Source organism: Calonectris borealis, chromosome 35 (assembly GCF_964195595.1).
Source record: "Calonectris borealis chromosome 35, bCalBor7.hap1.2, whole genome shotgun sequence".
Classification (NCBI taxonomy): Eukaryota; Metazoa; Chordata; class Aves; order Procellariiformes; family Procellariidae; genus Calonectris; species Calonectris borealis.
The window spans coordinates 145,759-165,739 of NC_134346.1; the positions used below are offsets into that span (position 1 = coordinate 145,759).

At 66.1% G+C, this 19,981-nt stretch overlaps 1 protein-coding gene across 1 annotated transcript; it reads right to left on the minus strand.

The window, feature by feature from the left end:
- Positions 1–1,824: 1,824 nt before the first annotated feature.
- Positions 1,825–11,702, minus strand: LOC142074374 (lipolysis-stimulated lipoprotein receptor-like). The gene is made up of 6 exons (XM_075134973.1): positions 11,561–11,702; positions 8,945–9,253; positions 7,228–7,347; positions 3,413–3,559; positions 2,416–2,505; positions 1,825–1,946 (listed from the first exon to the last, which is right to left on the minus strand). The coding sequence occupies exons 1-6, from the start codon at positions 11,700–11,702 to the stop codon at positions 1,825–1,827; spliced, it is 930 nt and encodes a 309-aa protein (XP_074991074.1).
- Between the last annotated feature and the right edge of the window lie 8,279 nt (positions 11,703–19,981).

Here is a 19,981-nt window from a genome sequence, read left to right on the forward strand (position 1 = left end):
AGGGACCCCCCCGGACACCCCCAAAACCCCTCAGGGATCCCCAAAATACCTCAGGGACCCCCCAAAACCCCTCAGGGACCCCCGAAATACCTCAGGGACCCCCCAAAACCCCTCAGGGACCCCCGAAATACCTCAGGGACCCCCCCGGAAACCCCCAAAACCCCTCAAGGGTCCCCAAAATACCTCAGGGACCCCCCAAAACCCCTCAGGGACCCCCGAAATACCTCAGGGACCCCCCAAAACCCCTCAGGGACCCCCAAAATACCTCAGGGACCCCCCAAAACCCCTCAGGGACCCCCAAAATACCTCAGGGACCCCCCCAAAACCCCTCAGGGATCCCCCAAAACCAGCCCTACCCCCCCCTCCATTAATTTTTCTCTAAAAAACCTTTATTTGGCTTCAAATCGTGAGCGGGGGAGGGGCACCCCCCCCCCCAATAAAAAAAGGCCCCCCAAAAAACCCCAAATGGCCCCAAAAACAGCCTCGGGGGGGGGGAGGGGCAGTCACACCACCAGGCTCTCACGGCTCAGGGCGTCGTGCTGGGGGGGGGGGGGAGACACATGGGGGGTTTGGGGGGGGTCCAGAGGGGGGAGACCCCCAGGGACCCCCCCCAAATACTCCCAGGCTCCCCCAAGCCCCCCCCCAGACCCCCCAAATATCCCAAGGACACCCCCAAATACCTCCCAGACCCCCCCCAAAGACCCCCAAGCCCACCCCAAATACCCCATAGGACCCCCCCCAGACCCCCTCAATACCCCCACGCCCCCCCAAACACCCCACAGGACCCCCCAGAGACCCCCCCCAAAACCCCCAAGCCTCCCCCAAACTCCCCATAGGACCCCCAGAGACCCCCCCAAAATCCCCAAGCCCCCCAAGCCCCCATACTACCCCCAGAGACCCCCCCAAAGACCCCCAAGCCCCCCCCAAACTCCCCATAGGACCTCAGAGACCCCCCCAATACCCCCAAGCCCCCCCCAAACACCCCATAGGACCCCCAGAGACCCCCCCCAATACCCCCAAGCCCCCCCAAACACCCCATAGGAACCCCAGAGACCCCCCCCAATACCCCCAAGTCCCCCCCAAGCCCCCCATAGGACCCCCAGAGCCCCCCCAAAGACGCCCAAGCCCCCCCCAAACTCCCCATAGGATCCCCAGAGACCCCCCAAAATCCCCAAGCCCCCCCAAGCCCCCCACAGGACCCCCAGAGACCCCCCCAATACCCCCCAAGCCCCCCCCAAACTCCCCCTAGACCCCCAGAGACGCCCCCAAAACCCCCAAGTCCCCCCAAACTCCCCATAGGATCCCAGAGACCCCCCCCAATACCCCCAAGCCCCCCCAAACTCCCCATTGGACCCCCAGAGACCCCCCCAAAGACCCCCAACCCCCCCCCAAACTCCCCATAGGCCCCCCAGAGCCCCCCCCCAAACCTTCCAATGCCCCTTAGAGCCCCCCCAAACACCCCCCAGGACCCCCAGGGACCCACCCCGATCCCCCCCTGCCCCCCCCCCCCTCACCTTACGGAGGCGCCGGGGGGGTCCGGCCGGCCGTCGGGGGAGGGGCTCAGCCCCCCCCAAGAGATCGTCACGGGAACGAGAACGGGACGGGATGGGGGGGGGTGACCCCCCCCCGGATCCCCCCAAAACCTCGGCCGAGCGCCAGCGCCCCTTGGGGGGGGTGGAGGGGGACGGGGGGCGTCCATGGGGACCCAGGCGTTGGGGGCTTCGTGGAGGGAGCTGATGTCACTGGGGGGGGGTGCTGAGGGGCAAATTGGGGGGGGGGGGGTGTTAATGCCCCGGGGGGGGGGTAAATAACCCCTGGGGGGGGTTAATTGCCCCCCACCCCCCAGCACCCACCTGCCCTCGAGGGGGGGTAGCGGCCGCGGGGCTCGAAGGCGTCGATTTGCTCCTCCAGGTAACGCAGGACGGTGGGGGGGGGCGCGGGGGGGGCTGTTGGGGGGGGGGGACCCAAGGCATTGGGGTGGGGGACCCCAATATCCCGGAGGGGGTGGAGCCAAGCTTCAGGCTCCGCCCCTCGCGTAACGCCCAGACAGGTCACCCATCCAGCTGGGTGACAGGCTGGACCCTGCTTAGCTTCGGACTCCGTCCCAGCGCCCAATGGGGGGTGGTGGTGGGTGTTGATGGCTAGCTGTCAATCAACCCCTCCCAGATGATTGACAGCTGTCAATCAACCCCTCCCAGATGATTGACAGTTGTCAATCACGCCGTGACCTCACCTGACACGACGCTGCCGTCGCTGTCACGCAGCAGGGGCACCTGGAGCTGTGGCTGCTCGCTGCGGGCGGGGGGGGGGGGATCGGAGGGGGTGTCACTTCAGTGTCACCCCCACCCCCCCCCAGTGCCACCAGTGCTCCTTACTGGTGTCACCACCCCACCCAGTGTCCCCAGCGTCACTCACCGAGGGTCTGGAGGGCGAAGTGGGGTGGGGGGGGACCGTAGGCTCCGCCCATCATCCCCCCAGAAGTGGCCGCCTTCCCTGCCAGGTACACTGGGGGGGGGGGGGGGGACCCAGGCATCCGGGTGAACCCCCCCACACACCCAAACACCCCCCCCAGGGGGACCCAGACATCCGGGACCCCCACTCCAGGGGACCCTACCCCACCCCAAGGCACCCTACCCCAACCCAGGGGACCCCAAGGGACCCAGGGGTGCCCCAAGGGACCCCAATGCACCCCAGGGGACCCCCCCTAGCACCCAAGAGGACCCCATCACGCCCCAAGGGACCCCAGCACGCCCAGGGGACCCCAGGGAACCCAGCGGTGCCCCAAGGGACCCCAACGCACCCCAGGGGACCCCAGCATGACCCAGGTGACCCCAGGGGTGCCCCAAGGGACCCCAATGAACCCCAAGGGACCCCCGGCATGACCCAGGGGACCCTACCCCACCCCAGGAGACCCCATAGCACCCAAAAGGACCCCATCACGCCCCAAGGAAACCCAGGGGTCCCAGGGGTGCTCCAGGGGACCCCAATGCACCCCTAGAGACCCCAGTGCACCCCAGGGGACCCCAGGGGACCCAGGGGTGCCCCAAGGGACCCCGATGCACCCCAAAAGACCCAGGCGTACCCCAAGGGACCCCGATGAACCCCAAGGGACCCCAATGCACCCCAGGGGACCCAGGCGCACCCCAAGGGACCCCAGGGGACCCCGACATGACCCAGGGGACCCCAGGTGACCCAGGGATGCCCCAAGGGACCCCAGGGGACCCCAGCACACCCCAGGGGACCGTAGGGGACCCAGGGGTGCCCCAAGGGACCCCAATGCACCCCAGGGGACCCAGGCGTGCCCCAAGGGACCCCAGGGGACCCCAGGGGACCCAGGGGTGCCCCAAGGGACCCCGATGCACCCCAAAAGACCCAGGGGTACCCCCAGGGGCGGGGACAAGGGGACACTCACGGGCCTCGGGGCAGCAGCAGCGCTGGGGACAGCAGGGACAGCGCAGGAAGCAGCAGCAGGTGTGGGGACAGCACTGGCACCAGCAGAGCCCCAGCACCAGTGCTCCCAGTGCCACCCCCAGGCCCACCAGTACCACAAAGAGCCAGTCTGGGAGGAGGCGGGGGGGGGGGGCAGGGGAGAAAAGGGGGGTCAGAGGCATCCGGGTGGCCCCCAAATCTCTATAGGACCCCCAGAGACCCCACAAACACTCCATAGGACCCCCCCAGACCCCCCCAAGACCCCCAAGCCCCCCCAAACACCCCATAGGACCCCCCCAGAGACCCCCCCAAGCCCCCCCCAAACACCCCATAGGACTCCCAGAGACCCCCCCAAGACCCCCAAGTCCCCCCCAAACACCCCATAGGACCCCCCAGACCCCCCCAAGACCCCCAAGCCCCCCCCAACACCCCATAGGACCCCCAGAGACCCCCCAAGACCCCCAAGTCCCCCCCAAACACCCCATAGGACCCCCCAGACCCCCCCAAGCCCCCCAAGCCCCCCCCAAACTCCCCATAGGACACCCAGAGACCCCCCCAAGCCCCCCCCAAACACCCCATAGGACCCCCAGAGACCCCCCCAAGACCCCCAAGACCCCCCCAAACACCCCATAGGACCCCCAGAGACCCCCAAAGACCCCCAAGCCCCCCCCAAACACCCCATAGTACCCCCCCAGACCCCCCCAAGACCCCCAAGCCCCCCCCAAACTCCCCATAGGACTCCCAGAGACCCCCCAAGACCCCCAAGTCCCCCCCAAACACCCCATAGGACCCCCCAGACCCCCCCAAGACCCCCAAGCCCCCCCCAACACCCCATAGGACCCCCAGAGACCCCCCCAAGCCCCCCCCAAACACCCCATAGGACCCCCAGAGACCCCCCCAAGACCCCCAAGACCCCCCCAAACACCCCATAGGACCCCCAGAGACCCCCAAAGACCCCCAAGCCCCCCCCAAACACCCCATAGGACCCCCCCAGACCCCCCCAAGACCCCCAAGCCCCCCCAAACTCCCCATAGGACTCCCAGAGACCCCCCCAAGACCCCCAAGCCCCCCCCAAACACCCCATAGGACCCCCCCAGACCCCCCCAAGACCCCCAAGCCCCCCCCAACACCCCATAGGACCCCCAGAGACCCCCCCCAAGCCCCCCCCAAACACCCCATAGGACCCCCAGAGACCCCCCCAAGACCCCCAAGACCCCCCCAAACACCCCATAGGACCCCCCCAGACCCCCCCAAGACCCCCAAGCCCCCCCAACACCCCATAGGACCCCCAGAGACCCCCCCAAGGCCCCCAAGCCCCCCCCAAACACCCCATAGGACCCCCAGAGACCCCCCCCATACCCTATAGGCCCCCCTCTATAGATTCTTGGGGGGACCAGGCGTCCGGGTGGCCCCCACCCACCCTAAATCCCATGGGTACCCCCCCCCCCCAGATACCTGGGTGCCCCCCTGGGACCCCTCCCAGATGCCTGGGTGCCCCCATAGACCCCTGGATGCCCCCCCCCCAACTCCCAGGTGCCCCCAAGCTCCTAGGTGACCCCCTGGACCCCTGGGTGCCCCCTCCAGACTCCTGGGTGCCCCCCCGGACCCCTGGGTGCCCCCCTCAAACCCCTGGGTGCCCCCTCTGGATGCTTGGGTGCCCCCCAAACTCCTGGGTGCCCCCCCAGACCCCTGGGTGCCCCTGCGGACCCCTGGGTGCCCCCCTCAAACCCCTGGGTGCCCCCCCTGGATGCTTGGGTGCCCCCCAAACTCCTGGGTACCCCCTCCACTACTCCTGGGTGCCCCCCCAGACCCCTGGGTGCCCCCCCTGGATGCTTGGGTGCCCCCCAAACTCCTGGGTACCCCCTCCACTACTCCTGGGTGCCCCCCCGGACCCCTGGGTGCCCCCTCCAGGACCCCTGGGTGCCCCCCCTGGATGCTTGGGTGCCCCCCAAACTCCTGGGTACCCCCCCCACGACTCCTGGGTGCCCCCCTGGACCCCTGGGTGCCCCCTCCAGGACCCCTGGGTGCCCCCCTGGATGCTTGGGTGCCCCCCAAACTCCTGGGTGCCCCCTCCACGACTCCTGGGTGCCCCCCCAGACCCCTGGGTGCCCCTGTGGACCCCTGGGTGCCCCCCCTGGATGCTTGGGTGCCCCCCAAACTCCTGGGTACCCCCTCCACGACTCCTGGGTGCCCCCCCAGACCCCTGGGTGCCCCCTCCAGGAGCCCTGGGTGCCCCCCTGGATGCTTGGGTGCCCCCCAAACTCCTGGGTGCCCCCTCCACTACTCCTGGGTATCCCCGTGGACCCCTGGGTGCCCCCCCAGACCCCTGGGTGCCCCTGCGGACCCCTGGGTGCCCCCCCTGGATGCTTGGGTGCCCCCCAAACTCCTGGGTACCCCCTCCACTACTCCTGGGTGCCCCCCCGGACTCCTGGGTGCCCCCCTGGACCCCTGGGTGCCCCCCCTGGATGCTTGGGTGCCCCCCAAACTCCTGGGTACCCCCTCCACGACTCCTGGGTGCCCCCCCAGACCCCTGGGTGCCCCCCCTGGATGCTTGGGTGCCCCCCAAACTCCTGGGTACCCCCTCCACTACTCCTGGGTGCCCCCCCCAGACCCCTGGGTGCCCCCCTCGGACCCCTGGGTGCCCCCTCCAGGAGCCCTGGGTGCCCCCCAAACTCCTGGGTGCCCCCTCCACGACTCCTGGGTGTCGCCCCGGACCCCTGGGTGCCCCCCCGGACCCCTGGGTGCCCCCCTGGACCCCTGGGTGCCCCCCCGGACCCCTGGGTCCGTACCTGGCAGGGTCCCCAGCTCGACACCCGGCAAGAGGTCGGTGGCCTCCGATAGGGACCCTGGGGGGACACAAGGGACACCGGGGGGGGGGGTCAGGGCACCCAGGGGTCCGGGGGGGGCACCCAGGGGTCCAGGGGGGCACCCAGGGGTCCGGGGGGGGGCACCCAGGAGTTTGGGGGGACCCAGGAGTTGGGGGGGCACCCAAGCATTCAGGGGCAGCACCGCCTCCCACCCTCCCCCAGAGGGGACCCAGGCGTCTGGGTGCTCCCAGTCCCTCCCAGTATGGCCCAGTCCTTCCCAGTGCTCTCCTAGCCTTTCCCAGTATGGCCCAGTCCTTCCCAGTGGTCTCCCAGTCCTTCCCAGTATGGCCCAGTCCCTCCTAGTGTGGCCCAGTCCTTCCCAGTGCTCTCCTAGTCCTTCCCAGTACGGCCCAGTGCTCTCCCAGTCCTTCCAGTGCTCTACCAGGCCCTCCCAGTACAGCTCAGTCTCTCCCAGTGCCTCCCAGTGCTCTCCCAGTCCCTGCCAGTGGCCTCCCAGTGCCTTTCCAGTGCTCTCCCAGTGCCTGCCAGTGGCCTGCCAGTGCCCTTCCAGTGCCTTCCTAGTGCCTCCCAGTCCCCCTTGTACCCCTTGTGGCATTCCCAGTCTGTCCCAGTGCCCTCCCAGTGCCTCCCAGTCCCCCTTGAGCCCTTTGGGGCATTCCCAGTGGCCTCCTGGTGCCTCTCAGTCCCCCTTGAGCCCCTTGGGGCATTCCCAGTGCCCTCCCAGTGCCTTCCCAGTCCCTCCCAGTGCCCTTCTAGTGCCCTCCCAGTGCCTCCCCGTCCCCCTTGAACCCCTTATGGCATTCCCAGTCTGTCCCAGTGCCCTCCCAGTGCTTCCCAATCTCTCCCAGTGCCCTCCCAGTGCCTTCCCAGCGCCTCCCAATCTCTCCCAGTACCCTCCTAGTGCCTCCCAGTCCCCCTTGAGCCCCTTGTGGCATTCCCAGTGCCCTCCCAGTGCCTCCCAGTGCCTCACCCAGTACAACCAGTTCAGCCACGGCCTCGTTGTTGCCCTCCAGGTCCTGAGTGGAGGTGACGGTGCAGATGTAGACGCCGCTGTCACCCCACGCCGCCGGTCCCAGGCTCAGCTCCGCCCCTGCCAAACCCGGACACCTGGGTCCCTCGGGTGACAGGGTGACCCCCGACCCCGGTGACATCCCTGGTGACACCCCTGGGGTCCCCCAGATCCTGGTGACGTCCCTGGTGACACCCCTGGGGTCCCCCCCTTCTGTCCCTGGGGTCCTCCATGACACCCGGTGACACCCTGGTGACACCCCGTGACACCCCTGGGGTCCCCGCACACCCCTGTGACACCCCGGTGACATCCCTGGGGTCCCCCCCCGTCCCTGGGGTCCTCCATGACACCCGGTGACACCCTGGTGACACCCAGTGACACCCCTAGGGTCCTCCCCAGACCCCGGTGACACCCCGGTGACACCCCTGGGGTCCCCCAGATCCTGGTGACGTCCCTGGTGACACCCCTGGGGTCCCCCCCCGTGTCCCTGGGGTCCTCCATGACACCCGGTGACACCCTGGTGACACCCAGTGACACCCCTAGGGTCCTCCCCAGACGCCGGTGACACCCCGGTGACACCCCTGGGGTCCCCCAGATCCTGGTGATGTCCCTGGTGACACCCCTGGGGTCCCCCCCCGTGTCCCTGGGGTCCTCCATGACACCCGGTGACACCCTGGTGACACCCAGTGACACCCCTGGGGTCCCCGCACACCCCTGTGACACCCCGGTGACATCCCTGGGGTCCCCCCCGTGTCCCCTCTCATGTCCCTGGGGTCCCCCCAGATCCTGGTGACACCCCTGGGGTCCCCCCCTCTGTCCCTGGGGTCCTCCATGACACCCGGTGACACCCTGGTGACACCCAGTGACACCCCTGGGGTCCCCCCACACCCCCGTGACACCCCGGTGACACCCCTGGGGTCCCCCAGATCCTGGTGACGTCCCTGGTGACACCCCTGGGGTCCCCCCCCCCGTGTCCCTGGGGTCCTCCATGACACCTGGTGACACCCTGGTGACACCCAGTGACACCCCTAGGGTCCCCCCACACCCCCGTGACACCCCGGTGACATCCCTGGGGTCCCCCAGATCCTGGTGACGTCCCTGGTGACACCCCTGGGGTCCCCCCCCCGTCCCTGGGGTCCTCCATGACACCCGGTGACACCCTGGTGACACCCAGTGACACCCCTAGGGTCCTCCCCAGACCCCGGTGACACCCCGGTGACACCCCTGGGGTCCCCCAGATCCTGGTGACGTCCCTGGTGACACCCCTGGGGTCCCCCCCTTCTGTCCCTGGGGTCCTCCATGACACCCGGTGACACCCTGGTGACACCCAGTGACACCCCTGGGGTCCCCGCACACCCCTGTGACACCCCGGTGACATCCCTGGGGTCCCCCCCGTGTCCCCTCTCATGTCCCTGGGGTCCCCCCAGATCCTGGTGACACCCCTGGGGTCCCCCCAGACGCCGGTGACACCCAGTGACACCCCTGGGGTCCTCCCCAGACCCCTGTGACACCCCCAAAGTCCCCTCCAGACCCCGGTGACACGCTGGTGACATTGTCCCCAACCCCGCTGACACCCCTGGGGGTCCTCCCAAACCCCTGTGACACCCTTGTGACATCCCCCCCCCCCCGACCTTGGTGACACCTTGTCACCCGCCCCCAACGTCCCCGATGTCCCCACCTCCCAAGATGGTGACACTGCGTCCTCTGTAGAAGTCCCCGAGGGTGACAATGCCACCCTGCTTGGTGGCCACGATCCGGACGGTACGGGCAGTATCCGGGCAGGGTGAGGTGACATCGGGGACGTCCCCGGGGGAGGTGACAATCCCGTTGTCCCCTTGTGGGGTGGGACAAAAGGATTTGTACTTCCAGGTGACAATGGGGGGGTCGAGGGCCACCGTCTGGTAGTGACACCGGAGCAGGACAGGTTGGAAGAGCAGGGCCACCGTCCGGGGGTCTGTCACTGTCACCTGTAAGGGGGTGACAGGGGCTGGGGGGGGGGGGTGACATCGACAACCTGTTAGGTGGGGAGTGGCATCTTGTTGTCACCTCCCCCCCCCGTCACCCCCTTGTCAACTCCCTTTCGCCTGCTGTCACCCCCCTGTCACCCCTCCCCGTCACCTCCCCCTGGTCCTGCCACCCTCCTGTCACCTTCTTGTCACCTCCCCCTGGTCCCTGTCACCCCTCTGGGACCTGTCACCCCCTGTCACCTCAACCCTAGCTTTTGTCACCCCTGTCACCTCCTGTCACCTCCCCCTGGTCCCTGTCACCCCTCTGGGACCTGTCACCCCCTGTCACCTCAACCCCAGCTCTTGTCACCCCTGTCACCTCCTGTCACCTCCCCCTGGTCCCTGTCACCCCTCTGGGACCTGTCACCCCCTGTCACCTCAACCCCAGCTCTTGTCACCCCTGTCACCTCCTGTCACCTCCCCTTGGTCCCTGTCACCCCTCTGGGACCTGTCACCCCCTGTCACCTCAACCCCAGCTCTTGTCACCCCTGTCACCTCTTGTCACCTCCCCCTGGTCCCTGTCACCCCTCTGGGACCTGTCACCCCCTGTCACCTCAACCCCAGCTCTTGTCACCCCTGTCACCTCCTGTCACCTCCCCTTGGTCCCTGTCACCCCACCCTGGTCCCTGTCACCCCCTCCAATCCCTGTCACCCCTGCCACCCCTTGTCACCTTCTGTCACCTTCTGTCACCCCCTCAGCTCCTGTCACCCCCGTCACCTCCCCCCAGTCCCTGTCACCACCCTGTCACCCCTTGTCACCTCCTGTCACCCTCTGTCACCTTCTGTCACCCCCTCAGCTCCTGTCACCCCCCTGTCACCTCCCCTGGTCCCTGTCACCCCCCTGTCACCCCGCCCTGGTCCCTGTCACCCCCTCCAATCCCTGTCACCCTCTGTCACCTTCTGTCACCCTCTCAGCTCCTGTCACCCCCCTGTCACCTCTCCCTGGTCCCTGTCACCCCCCTGTCACCCCTTGTCACCTCCTGTCACCCTCTGTCACCTTTTGTCACCCCCTCAGCTTCTGTCACCCCCCTGTCACCCCTTGTCACCTCCTGTCACCCTCTGTCACCCCCTCAGCTCCTGTCACCCCCCTGTCACCCCCCTGTCACCCCTTGTCACCTCCTGTCACCACCCCGTCACCCTCTGTCACCCCCTCAGCTCCTGTCACCCCCCGTCACCCCCCGTCACCCCTTGTCACCTCCTGTCACCCCCCCGTCACCCCCCTGGCTCCTGTCACCCCTCCCTGGTCCCTGTCACCCCCCTGTCACCCCCCTGTCACCCCTTGTCACCTCCTGTCACCCCCCCGTCACCCCCCTGGCTCCTGTCACCCCTCCCTGGTCCCTGTCACCCCCCTGTCACCCCCCAGGACCTGTCACCCCCCAATTGCCCCCCCCAGCCCCTTAATTACCCCTTCTTAATTGCCCCCAGGGCCTTAATTACCCCCCAATTAACCCCCAGGCACTTAATTACTTCTCGAGCTTCTTAATTACCCCCTTAATTACCCTCTCAACTACCCCCCAGAGCCCCCCCCATCTCTAATTACCCTCTTAATTACCCCCAAACCCCCTAATTACTCCTCCAATTACCCCCCAGGCTGCTAATTACCCCCAGCCTCCCCCCCCCCCCGAGCCCCCCCCTCAATTCCCACCCAGGCTACTAATTATCCCCCCAATTACTCCCAGGGCCTTAATTACCCCCCAATTAGCACAGAAGCCCTTAATTATGCCCTTAATTACCCCCAGGCCTTTAATTAGTTCTCCAATTACCCCCCAGGGCATTAATTACCCCCCAGGACCCCCCTCTGCCCCCCCCATCACCCCCCAGACTCCCCCCAGCCCCTAATTACCCCCTCAATTCCCCCCAAGATCCTTAATTACCTCATTAGTTACCCCCCAAACCACTAATTACCCCCTTAATTACTCCCAAGCCCCCTAACTACCCCTTGAATTAACCCCCAGGCTCCTAATTATCCCCCAGGACCCCCTTTGCCCCCCCCAATTACTCCCCAGAGACCCCCAGCCCCTAATTACTCCCTCAATTCCCTCCCAAGATCCGTAATTACCCCCTTAATTACCCTCGACCCCCCTAATTACTCTTTAATTACCCCCCAGGCCTTTAATTACCCCCCCAATTACCCCCCAGCCCCTTAATTACCCCCCAGGACCCGCGCTGCTCCCCCAATTACCCCCCCCAGCCCCTAATTCCACCCCCCCAGCACCTTAATTACCCCCCGGACCCTTAATTAGCCCCCTAATTAACCCCCCAGCCCTTTAATTACACCCCGAGCCCACCCAGCAGCGCCAGCAGCGCGGCCATGACGGCGGCCATGATGGCGGCGGCAGGTGTGGGCGGGGCCGGGCACACCTGGCCCCGCCCACTCCCTCCCTCGCCCGGCTCCCGGCCACGCCCCCCGCTCCACCTGGGCGGGGTCATTAAGGGGGAGGGGTGGAGGGGGAAGGACCCGCCCCCTCCCCCTCCCCGGCGCCCCCCACCGCGGTGGTTTCGCCCAGGTGCCTGTGAGGCCACGCCCACTCCGGGCAGGTGAGGGCGCGACCATTGCGGCGGCGCGGGGGGGGGGGGGGGACAAGGGTGGGGAAAATGGGGGGAAAAGGGAGGAAAAGGGGTGCAAATCCCGCCCACTCCTCTCTGGGGGGGGGGTCTTGAGCCCCCCCACATCCCCATTAACCCCCCCCGAAGCCTGGAAGGGGTGTTGAAGGGGAGGGCCACAGCGCTCCCCCCCCCCGCCACGAAGTGGTTCGGTCCTGAGGGCGGGGCCAAAGCGGGAGGGCGTGGCTGCCGGAGGGGAGGCGGGGTTTAAAGGCCCCGGGCGGGGCGGGGCGGGGCGGGGAGAGGGGGACGCAGGCGTTTGGGGGGGACCCAGGGGTTCGGGGCGGGGGGGACCCAGGGGTTTGGGGGCACCCAGGGGTTTGGGGGGGACCCAGGGGCTTGGGGGTACCCAGGAGTTTGGGGTGCACCCAGGTGTCCCGGAGGGGACCCAGGAGTTGGGGGGAACCCGGGGATTTGGGGGGGACCCAGGGGTTTGGGGACACCCAGGGGTTTGGGGGGACCCAGGGATTTGGGGGACAACAAGAGATTTGGGGGGGACCCAGGGATTTGGGGGAACCCAGTTGTCTGGGGGGGGACCCAAGGATTTAGGAGGACCCAGGATCTGGGGGGGATCCAGGGGTTTGGGGGGGACCCCCCCAAGGATTTGAGTGGACCCAGGTGTCCGGGGGGGTACCCAGGCATTTGGGGGGCACCCAGGGATTTGGGGGGGGACCCAGGCATCCGGGCCAGAGGGTCCCCCAGCCCCAGTGTGGGGGACCCAGACAAGGGAAGGGTGGGGGGGGACCCAGGCCTCCGGGCGGGACCCAAGCGTCCAGGGTGGCCCTGCCCCCCACCCCCACCCTCACCCCACCCCCCCCCCCCCCGCCCCCCCCAGTACATATTCGCGGCCGTTCACCCCCACCCTCACCCGCGGCCCCCCGTCACCGCCCGGACGTCTGGGTCCCTCCTTGGGGCACCCACCCCACAGTGGGTGAGTAGTGGGGGGGGGGGTCCCCAGATGCCTGGGTCACTTTGGGGGTGCTGGGAGGTTTGATGGGGGTCCCCGGATGCCTGGGGCCCCCCCAAATGCCTGGGTCGTCCCCCCCCAATGCCTCGGTTCCCAAGGGTCCCCATGGGGTCGTGACCCCCCCAGACCCCCCAAACGCCTGGGTCCCCCCCCAATTCCTTGGTCCCCAAGGGTCCCCGTGGGGTCGTGACCCCCCCAGACCCCCCCAAACGCCTGGGTCCCCCCCCAATTCCTCAGTCCCTAAGGGTCCCCGTGGGGTCATGACCCCCCCAGACCCCCCCAAACGCCTGGGTCCCCCCCAATTCCTCGGTCCCCAAGGGTCCCCATGGGGTCATGACCCCCCCAGACCCCCCCAGACGCCTGGGTCCCCCCCCAATTCCTCAGTCCCTAAGGGTCCCCGTGGGGTCATGACCCCCCCCGACCCCCCCAAACGCCTGGGTCCCCCCCCGATTCCTTGGTCCCTATGGGGTCCTGACCCCCCCAACCCCCCCAAACGCCTGGGTCCCCCCCAAACGCCTGGGTCCCCCCCAATTCCTCGGTCCCCAAGGGTCCCCATGGGGTCATGACCCCCCAGACCCCCCCAGACGCCTGGGTCCCCCCCCCATTCCTCAGTCCCCAAGGGTCCCCATGGGGTCCTGACCCCCCTGACCCCCCCAAAAGCCTGGGTCCCCCCCCAATTCCTCCGTCCCCAAGGGTCCCCATGGGGTCATGACGCCCCAGACCCCCCCAAACACCTGGGTCCCCCCAAGGGGTGACCAGAAGCCCCCCCCCCCCAGTAGTGGTGGCCCAGGGCACCCAGGTGTCCCAGTGTCCCCCCCCCCCCCCCGTGATGACATCACCCTGTCTTGGGGACAAATGTCCCCTTGTGGCTTCGGTGGCAGCGCCAGGCTCCGAGGGGACCCAGGCGTCCGGGGGCCCTGCCCCCCCCCCCCCCCCCCTCCGGCGTCCCAGTGGCCACCAGCCACGGATGCCTGGGTGCCCCCCAAACTCCTGGGTCCCCCCCTTAAACCCCTGGGACACCCCCCCCCCCAGGGGCCTGGGTCCCCCCCCCAAACACATGGGTGCCCCCCCCAAATACCTGGGTCCCCCCCCTCGGACCCCTGGGTGCCCCCCAAACACCTGGGTCCCCCCCAGATGCCTGGGTGCCCCCTCAACGCTTGGGTCCCCCCCAAATTCCTGGGTCCCCCCCAAATGCCTGGGTGCCCCCTCAACGCCTGGGTCCCCCCAAATTCCTGGGTCCCCCCCAAATGCCTGGGTGCCCCCAAACTCCTGGGTCCCCCCCAAATGCCTGGGTCCCCTCCGGCTGCCTGGGTGCCCCCCCAAAACCCTGGGTGTCCCCCTCAAACACCTGGGTCCCCCCCAAATGCCTGGGTGTCCCCCTCAAACACCTGGGTCCCCCCCAAATGCCTGGGTGCCCCCAAACTCCTGGGTCCCCCCCAAATGCCTGGGTCCCCTCCGGCTGCCTGGGTGCCCCCCCAAAACCCTGGGTGTCCCCCTCAAACACCTGGGTCCCCCCCAAATGCCTGGGTGCCCCCAAACTCCTGGGTCCCCCCCAAATGCCTGGGTCCCCTCCGGCCGCCTGGGTGCCCCCCCAAAACCCTGGGTGTCCCCCCCAAACACCTGGGTCCCCCCCAAATGCCTGGGTGCCCCCAAACTCCTGGGTCCCCCCCAAATGCCTGGGTCCCCTCCGGCCGCCTGGGTGCCCCCCCCAAAACCCTGGGTCCCCCCCAAAATCCTGGGTCCCCCCCCAAATGCCTGGGTGTTCCCCCCCAGATACCTGGGTGCCCCCCCAAACTCCTGGGTCCCCCCAAACTCCTGGGTCGTCCCCCCCCCCAGATGCCTGGGTGCCCCCCCAAACTCCTGGGTCCCCCCCCAGAGGCCTGGGTCCCTTCTCTGGGTGCCCCCAAACTCTTGGGTCCCCCCAAACTCCTGGGTCCCCCCTCCAAATGCCTGGGTCCCCTCCGGCCGCCTGGGTGCCCCCCCAAAAACCTTGGGTCCCCCCATCTTGGGGGGCCTCAATGGGGCCTGTGTGTCCCATGGGGGGGCCCAGGCGTGGGGGGGGGGGGGGGGGGACACACAGAGGGTCCCTTTGTCCCCTGGGGCCGTGGGGGTGACACCGGCGCGTCAGGAATTCGTCCGATGGCAGCGTGGGGGGGGGGACCCTGGCGTCTCGGGGGGGCACCCAGAGGTCCGGGGGGGGGCACCCAGGGGTTCGGGGGGCACCCAGAGATCCGGGGGGGGGCACCCAGGAGTCTGGGGGGGGCACCCAGGGGTCCAGGGGGCACCCAGAGATCCGGGGGGGGCACCCAGAGATCCGGGGGGGGCACCCAGGGGTCTGGGGGGGGCACCCAGGGGTCCAGGGGGCACCCAGAGATCCGGGGGGGCACCCAGGGGTCCAGGGGGCACCCAGGGGTTCGGGGGGGGCACCCAGGGGTCCAGGGGGCACCCAGAGGTCCGGGGGGGGCACCCAGGGTTTCGGGGGGGCACCCAGGGGTCCAGGGGGCACCCAGAGATCCGGGGGGGGCACCCAGGGGTCCAGGGGGCACACAGAGATCCGGGGGGGGCACCCAGGGTTTCGGGGGGGCACCCAGGGGTCCAGGGGGCACCCAGAGATCCGGGGGGGGCACCCAGGGGTTCGGGGGGGGCACCCAGGGGTCCAGGGGGCACCCAGAGATCCGGGGGGGGCACCCAGAGGTCCGGGGGGGGGCACCCAGGGGTTCGGGGGGGGCACTCGGGGGTCCAGGGGGCACCCAGAGATCCGGGGGGGGCACCCACGGGTCCAGGGGGCACCCAGAGGTCCGGGGGGGCACCCAGAGGTCCGGGGGGTGGCACCCAGGGGTTCGGGGGGGCACCCAGAGGTCCGGGGGGGGCTCCCAGGGGTTCGGGGGGGCACCCAGGGGTCTGGGGGGGGCACCCAGGGGTTCGGGGGGGCACCCAGAGGTCCGGGGGGGGCACCCAGGGGTCTGGGGGGATGGGGGTGGGGGGTGGAGGGGCCGTGCGTGGTGTTGTCACCCGTCCCCCGGCACCGCCTGGGACCGTCAGGCGCTGGGGACAATGGGGACAATGGGGGACAGTGATGGAGGGGGGGGGAGAGGGAGAGGGGACAATGGGGACGGGGGGGACAATGGGGACGGGGGGACAGGGACAATAGGGGGCACTGGGGACACTGGGGGACAAGATGGGGACAGGGACGAGGGGGATACTGGGGACGCTGGGGACAATGGGGGGACAGGGACAATAGGGGGCACTGGGGACAGTGGGGACAATGGGGGGACAGGGATGAGGGGGACAGTGGGGACAATGGGGACAATGGGGGGACAGGGACAACTGGGGACACTGGGGACAAGGAGGGGACAGGGACAATAGGGGACACTGGGGACACTGGGGGACAAGGTGGGGACAGGGACAAGGGGGATACTGGGGATGCTGGGGGACAATGGGAGGACAGGGACAATAGGGGACACTGGGGACACTGGGGATACTGGGGACAATGGTGGGACAGGGACAATAGGGGACACTGGGGGACAATGGGGGGACAGGGACAGTAGGGGACAATAGGGGACACTGGGGACACTGGGGACAATGGGGACAAGGGGGGACAAGGGGGGACAGGGACAATAGGGGACACTGGGGACACTGGGGGACAAGGTGGGGACAGGGATGAGGGGGACACTGGGGACACTGGGGACAATGGGGGGACAGGGACAGTAGGGGACAATAGGGGACACTGGGGACAACGGGGACAAGGGGGGACAAGGGGGGACAGGGACAATAGGGGACACTGGGGACACTGGGGACACTGGGGACAATGGTGGGACAGGGACAATAGGGGACACTGGGGGACAATGGGGGGACAGGGACAGTAGGGGACAATAGGGGACACTGGGGACACTGGGGACAATGGGGACAAGGGAGGACAAGGGGGGACAGGGACAATAGGGGACACTGGGGACACTGGGGACACTGGGGACAATGGTGGGACAGGGACAATAGGGAACACTGGGGGACAATGGGGGGACAGGGACAGTAGGGGACAATAGGGGACACTGGGGACACTGGGGACAATGGGGACAAGGGAGGACAAGGGGGGACAGGGACAATAGGGGACACTGGGGACACTGGGGATACTGGGGACAATGGTGGGACAGGGACAATAGGGGACACTGGGGACACTGGGGACAATGATGGGACAGGGACAATAGGGGACACTGGGGACACTGGGGACACTGGGGACAATGGGGGGACAGGGACAATAGGGGACACTGGGGACACTGGGGGACACTGGGAAGAGGATACTGGGAGGGGACACTGGGGACACTGGGGTCACCCTCCGCGTCCCCCAGTCCCCGCCATGAGGCCGGTGGCCGCCGCCCTCCCCACCACCCTGCTGCTGCTGCTGCCCCTCCCGCCAGGTACTGGGAGCACTGGGAGGGACTGGGAGGGGACTGGGAGGGACTGGGGGGAACTGGGAAGGACTGGGAGGGGATCGGGGGAGACTGGGAGGGACTGGGAGGGACTGGGGGGAACTGGGATCACTGGGGGAGACTGAGAGGGACTGGGAGGGACTGGGGGCAACTGGGATCACTGCGGGGGAACTGAGAGGGACTGGGGGGAACTGGGATCACTGGGGGGGAACTGGGAGGGACTGGGGGGAACTTGGAATGAGTGAGAGGGGATTGGGCGAGACTGGGAGGGACTGGGAGGGACTGGGGGGAACTGGGATCACTGGGGGAGAACTCGGAGGGACTGGGGGGAACTGGGATCACTGGGGGGGAACTGGGAGGGACTGGGGGGAACTGGGAAGGACTGGGGGGAACTGGGAAGGACTGGGAGGGGTGGGGGAGACTGGGAGGACTGGGAGGACTGGGAGGACCCCATTATTAGCCACCCAGGACCTCATTATTAGCCCCAAGGGATGTTCAGAACCCCGTTATTAGACCCTATAGGTGCTAAAAATCCCCGTTAATAGAGCCATGGGACCCCCAGAACCTCGTTATTAGACCCGATAAACGGTCAAAACCTCGTTATGAGCACCAGAGGACACCCAGAACCCCGTTATTAGTCCTAATAAACACTGAAAACCCCGTTAATAGCCCCAATGGATGCTCAGAACCCCATTAATAGCCCCAAGGGCCACTCAAAACCCCATTATTAGCACCAGAGGACACCCAGAACCCCGTTATTAGACCCAATAGATCCTCAAAACCTCGTTATTAGACCCAATAGATCCCCAAAACCTCAATATTAGACCCAATAGATCCTCAAAACCTCGTTATTAGACCAAATAGATCCTCAAAACCTCAATATTAGACCCAATTGATCCTCAAAACCTCGTTATTAGACCCAATAGATCCCCAAAACCTCAATATTAGACCCAATAGATCCTCAAAACCTCGTTATTAGACCAAATAGATCCTCAAAACCTCAATATTAGACCCAATTGATCCTCAAAACCTCGTTATTAGACCCAATAGATGCTCAAGACCCCGTTATTAGACCAAGTAGATGCTCAAGACCCCATTATTAGACCAAATAAATGCTCAAAACCCCATTAATAGCCCCAAAGGATGCTCAGGAGCCCGTTATTAGACTAAATAAATGCTTAAAACCTCATTATGAAACCAAATAGATGCCCAGAACCCCATTATTAGACCCTCAGGATGCTCAAGACCCCGTTATTAGCCCCAGGGGAGACCCAGAACCCCTTTATTAAACCTAATAGATGCTCAAAACCCCATTAATAGCCCCAAGCGACGGTCAGGACCCCGTTAACAGCCCCAGTAGATAATCAAGACCTCGTTATTAGACCAAATAAAGGCTCAGAACCCCGTTATTAGACCTAGTAGATGCTCAAAACCTCATTAGTAGCACCGGGGGATGCCCACAACCCCATTAATAGCCCCAAGGGATACTCAGAACCCCATTATTAGACCCAATAGACCCTCAAAACCCCGTTATTAGACCCAGGGTGTGCTCAGAACCCCATTAATAGCCCCAAGGGATACTCAGAACCCCATTATTAGACCCAATAGACCCTCAAAACCCCGTTATTAGACCCAGGGTGTGCTCAGAACCCCATTAATAGCCCCAAGGGATGCTCAGGACCCCATTAACAGCCCCAATAGATAATCAAGACCTCGTTATTAGGCCCAATAGATCCTCAAAACCCCGTTATTAGACTCAGGGGATGCTCAGAACCCCATTAATAGCCCCAAAGGATACTCAGAACCCCATTATTAGACCCAACAGCCCCTCAAACCCCCGTTATTAGACCCAGAAGATGCTCAGAACCCCATTATTAGACCCAACAGCCCCTCAAACCCCCGGTATTAGACCCAGAAGATGCTCAGAACCCCGTTATTAGACCCAACAGCCCCTCAAACCCCCGGTATTAGACCCAGAAGATGCTCAGAACCCCGTTATTAGACCCAACAGCCCCTCAAACCCCCGTTATTAGACCCAGAAGATGCTCAGAACCCCGTTATTAGACCCAACAGCCCCTCAAACCCCCGTTATTAGACCCAGAAGATGCTCAGAACCCCGTTATTAGACCCAACAGCCCCTCAAACCCCCGTTATTAGACCCAGAAGATGCTCAGAACCCCGTTATTAGACCCAACAGCCCCTCAAACCCCCGTTATTAGACCCAGAAGATGCTCAGAACCCCGTTATTAGACCCAACAGCCCCTCAAACCCCCGTTATTAGACCCAGAAGATGCTCAGAACCCCGTTATTAGACCCAACAGCCCCTCAAACCCCCGTTATTAGACCCAGAAGATGCTCAGAACCCCGTTATTAGACCCAACAGCCCCTCAAACCCCCGTTATTAGACCCAGAAGATGCTCAGAACCCCGTTATTAGACCCAACAGCCCCTCAAACCCCCGTTATTAGACCCAGAAGATGCTCAGAACCCCGTTATTAGACCCAACAGCCCCTCAAACCCCCGTTATTAGACCCAGAAGATGCTCAGAACCCCGTTATTAGACCCAACAGCCCCTCAAACCCCCGTTATTAGACCCAGAAGATGCTCAGAACCCCGTTATTAGACCCAACAGCCCCTCAAACCCCCGTTATTAGACCCAGAAGATGCTCAGAACCCCGTTATTAGACCCAACAGCCCCTCAAACCCCCAGTATTA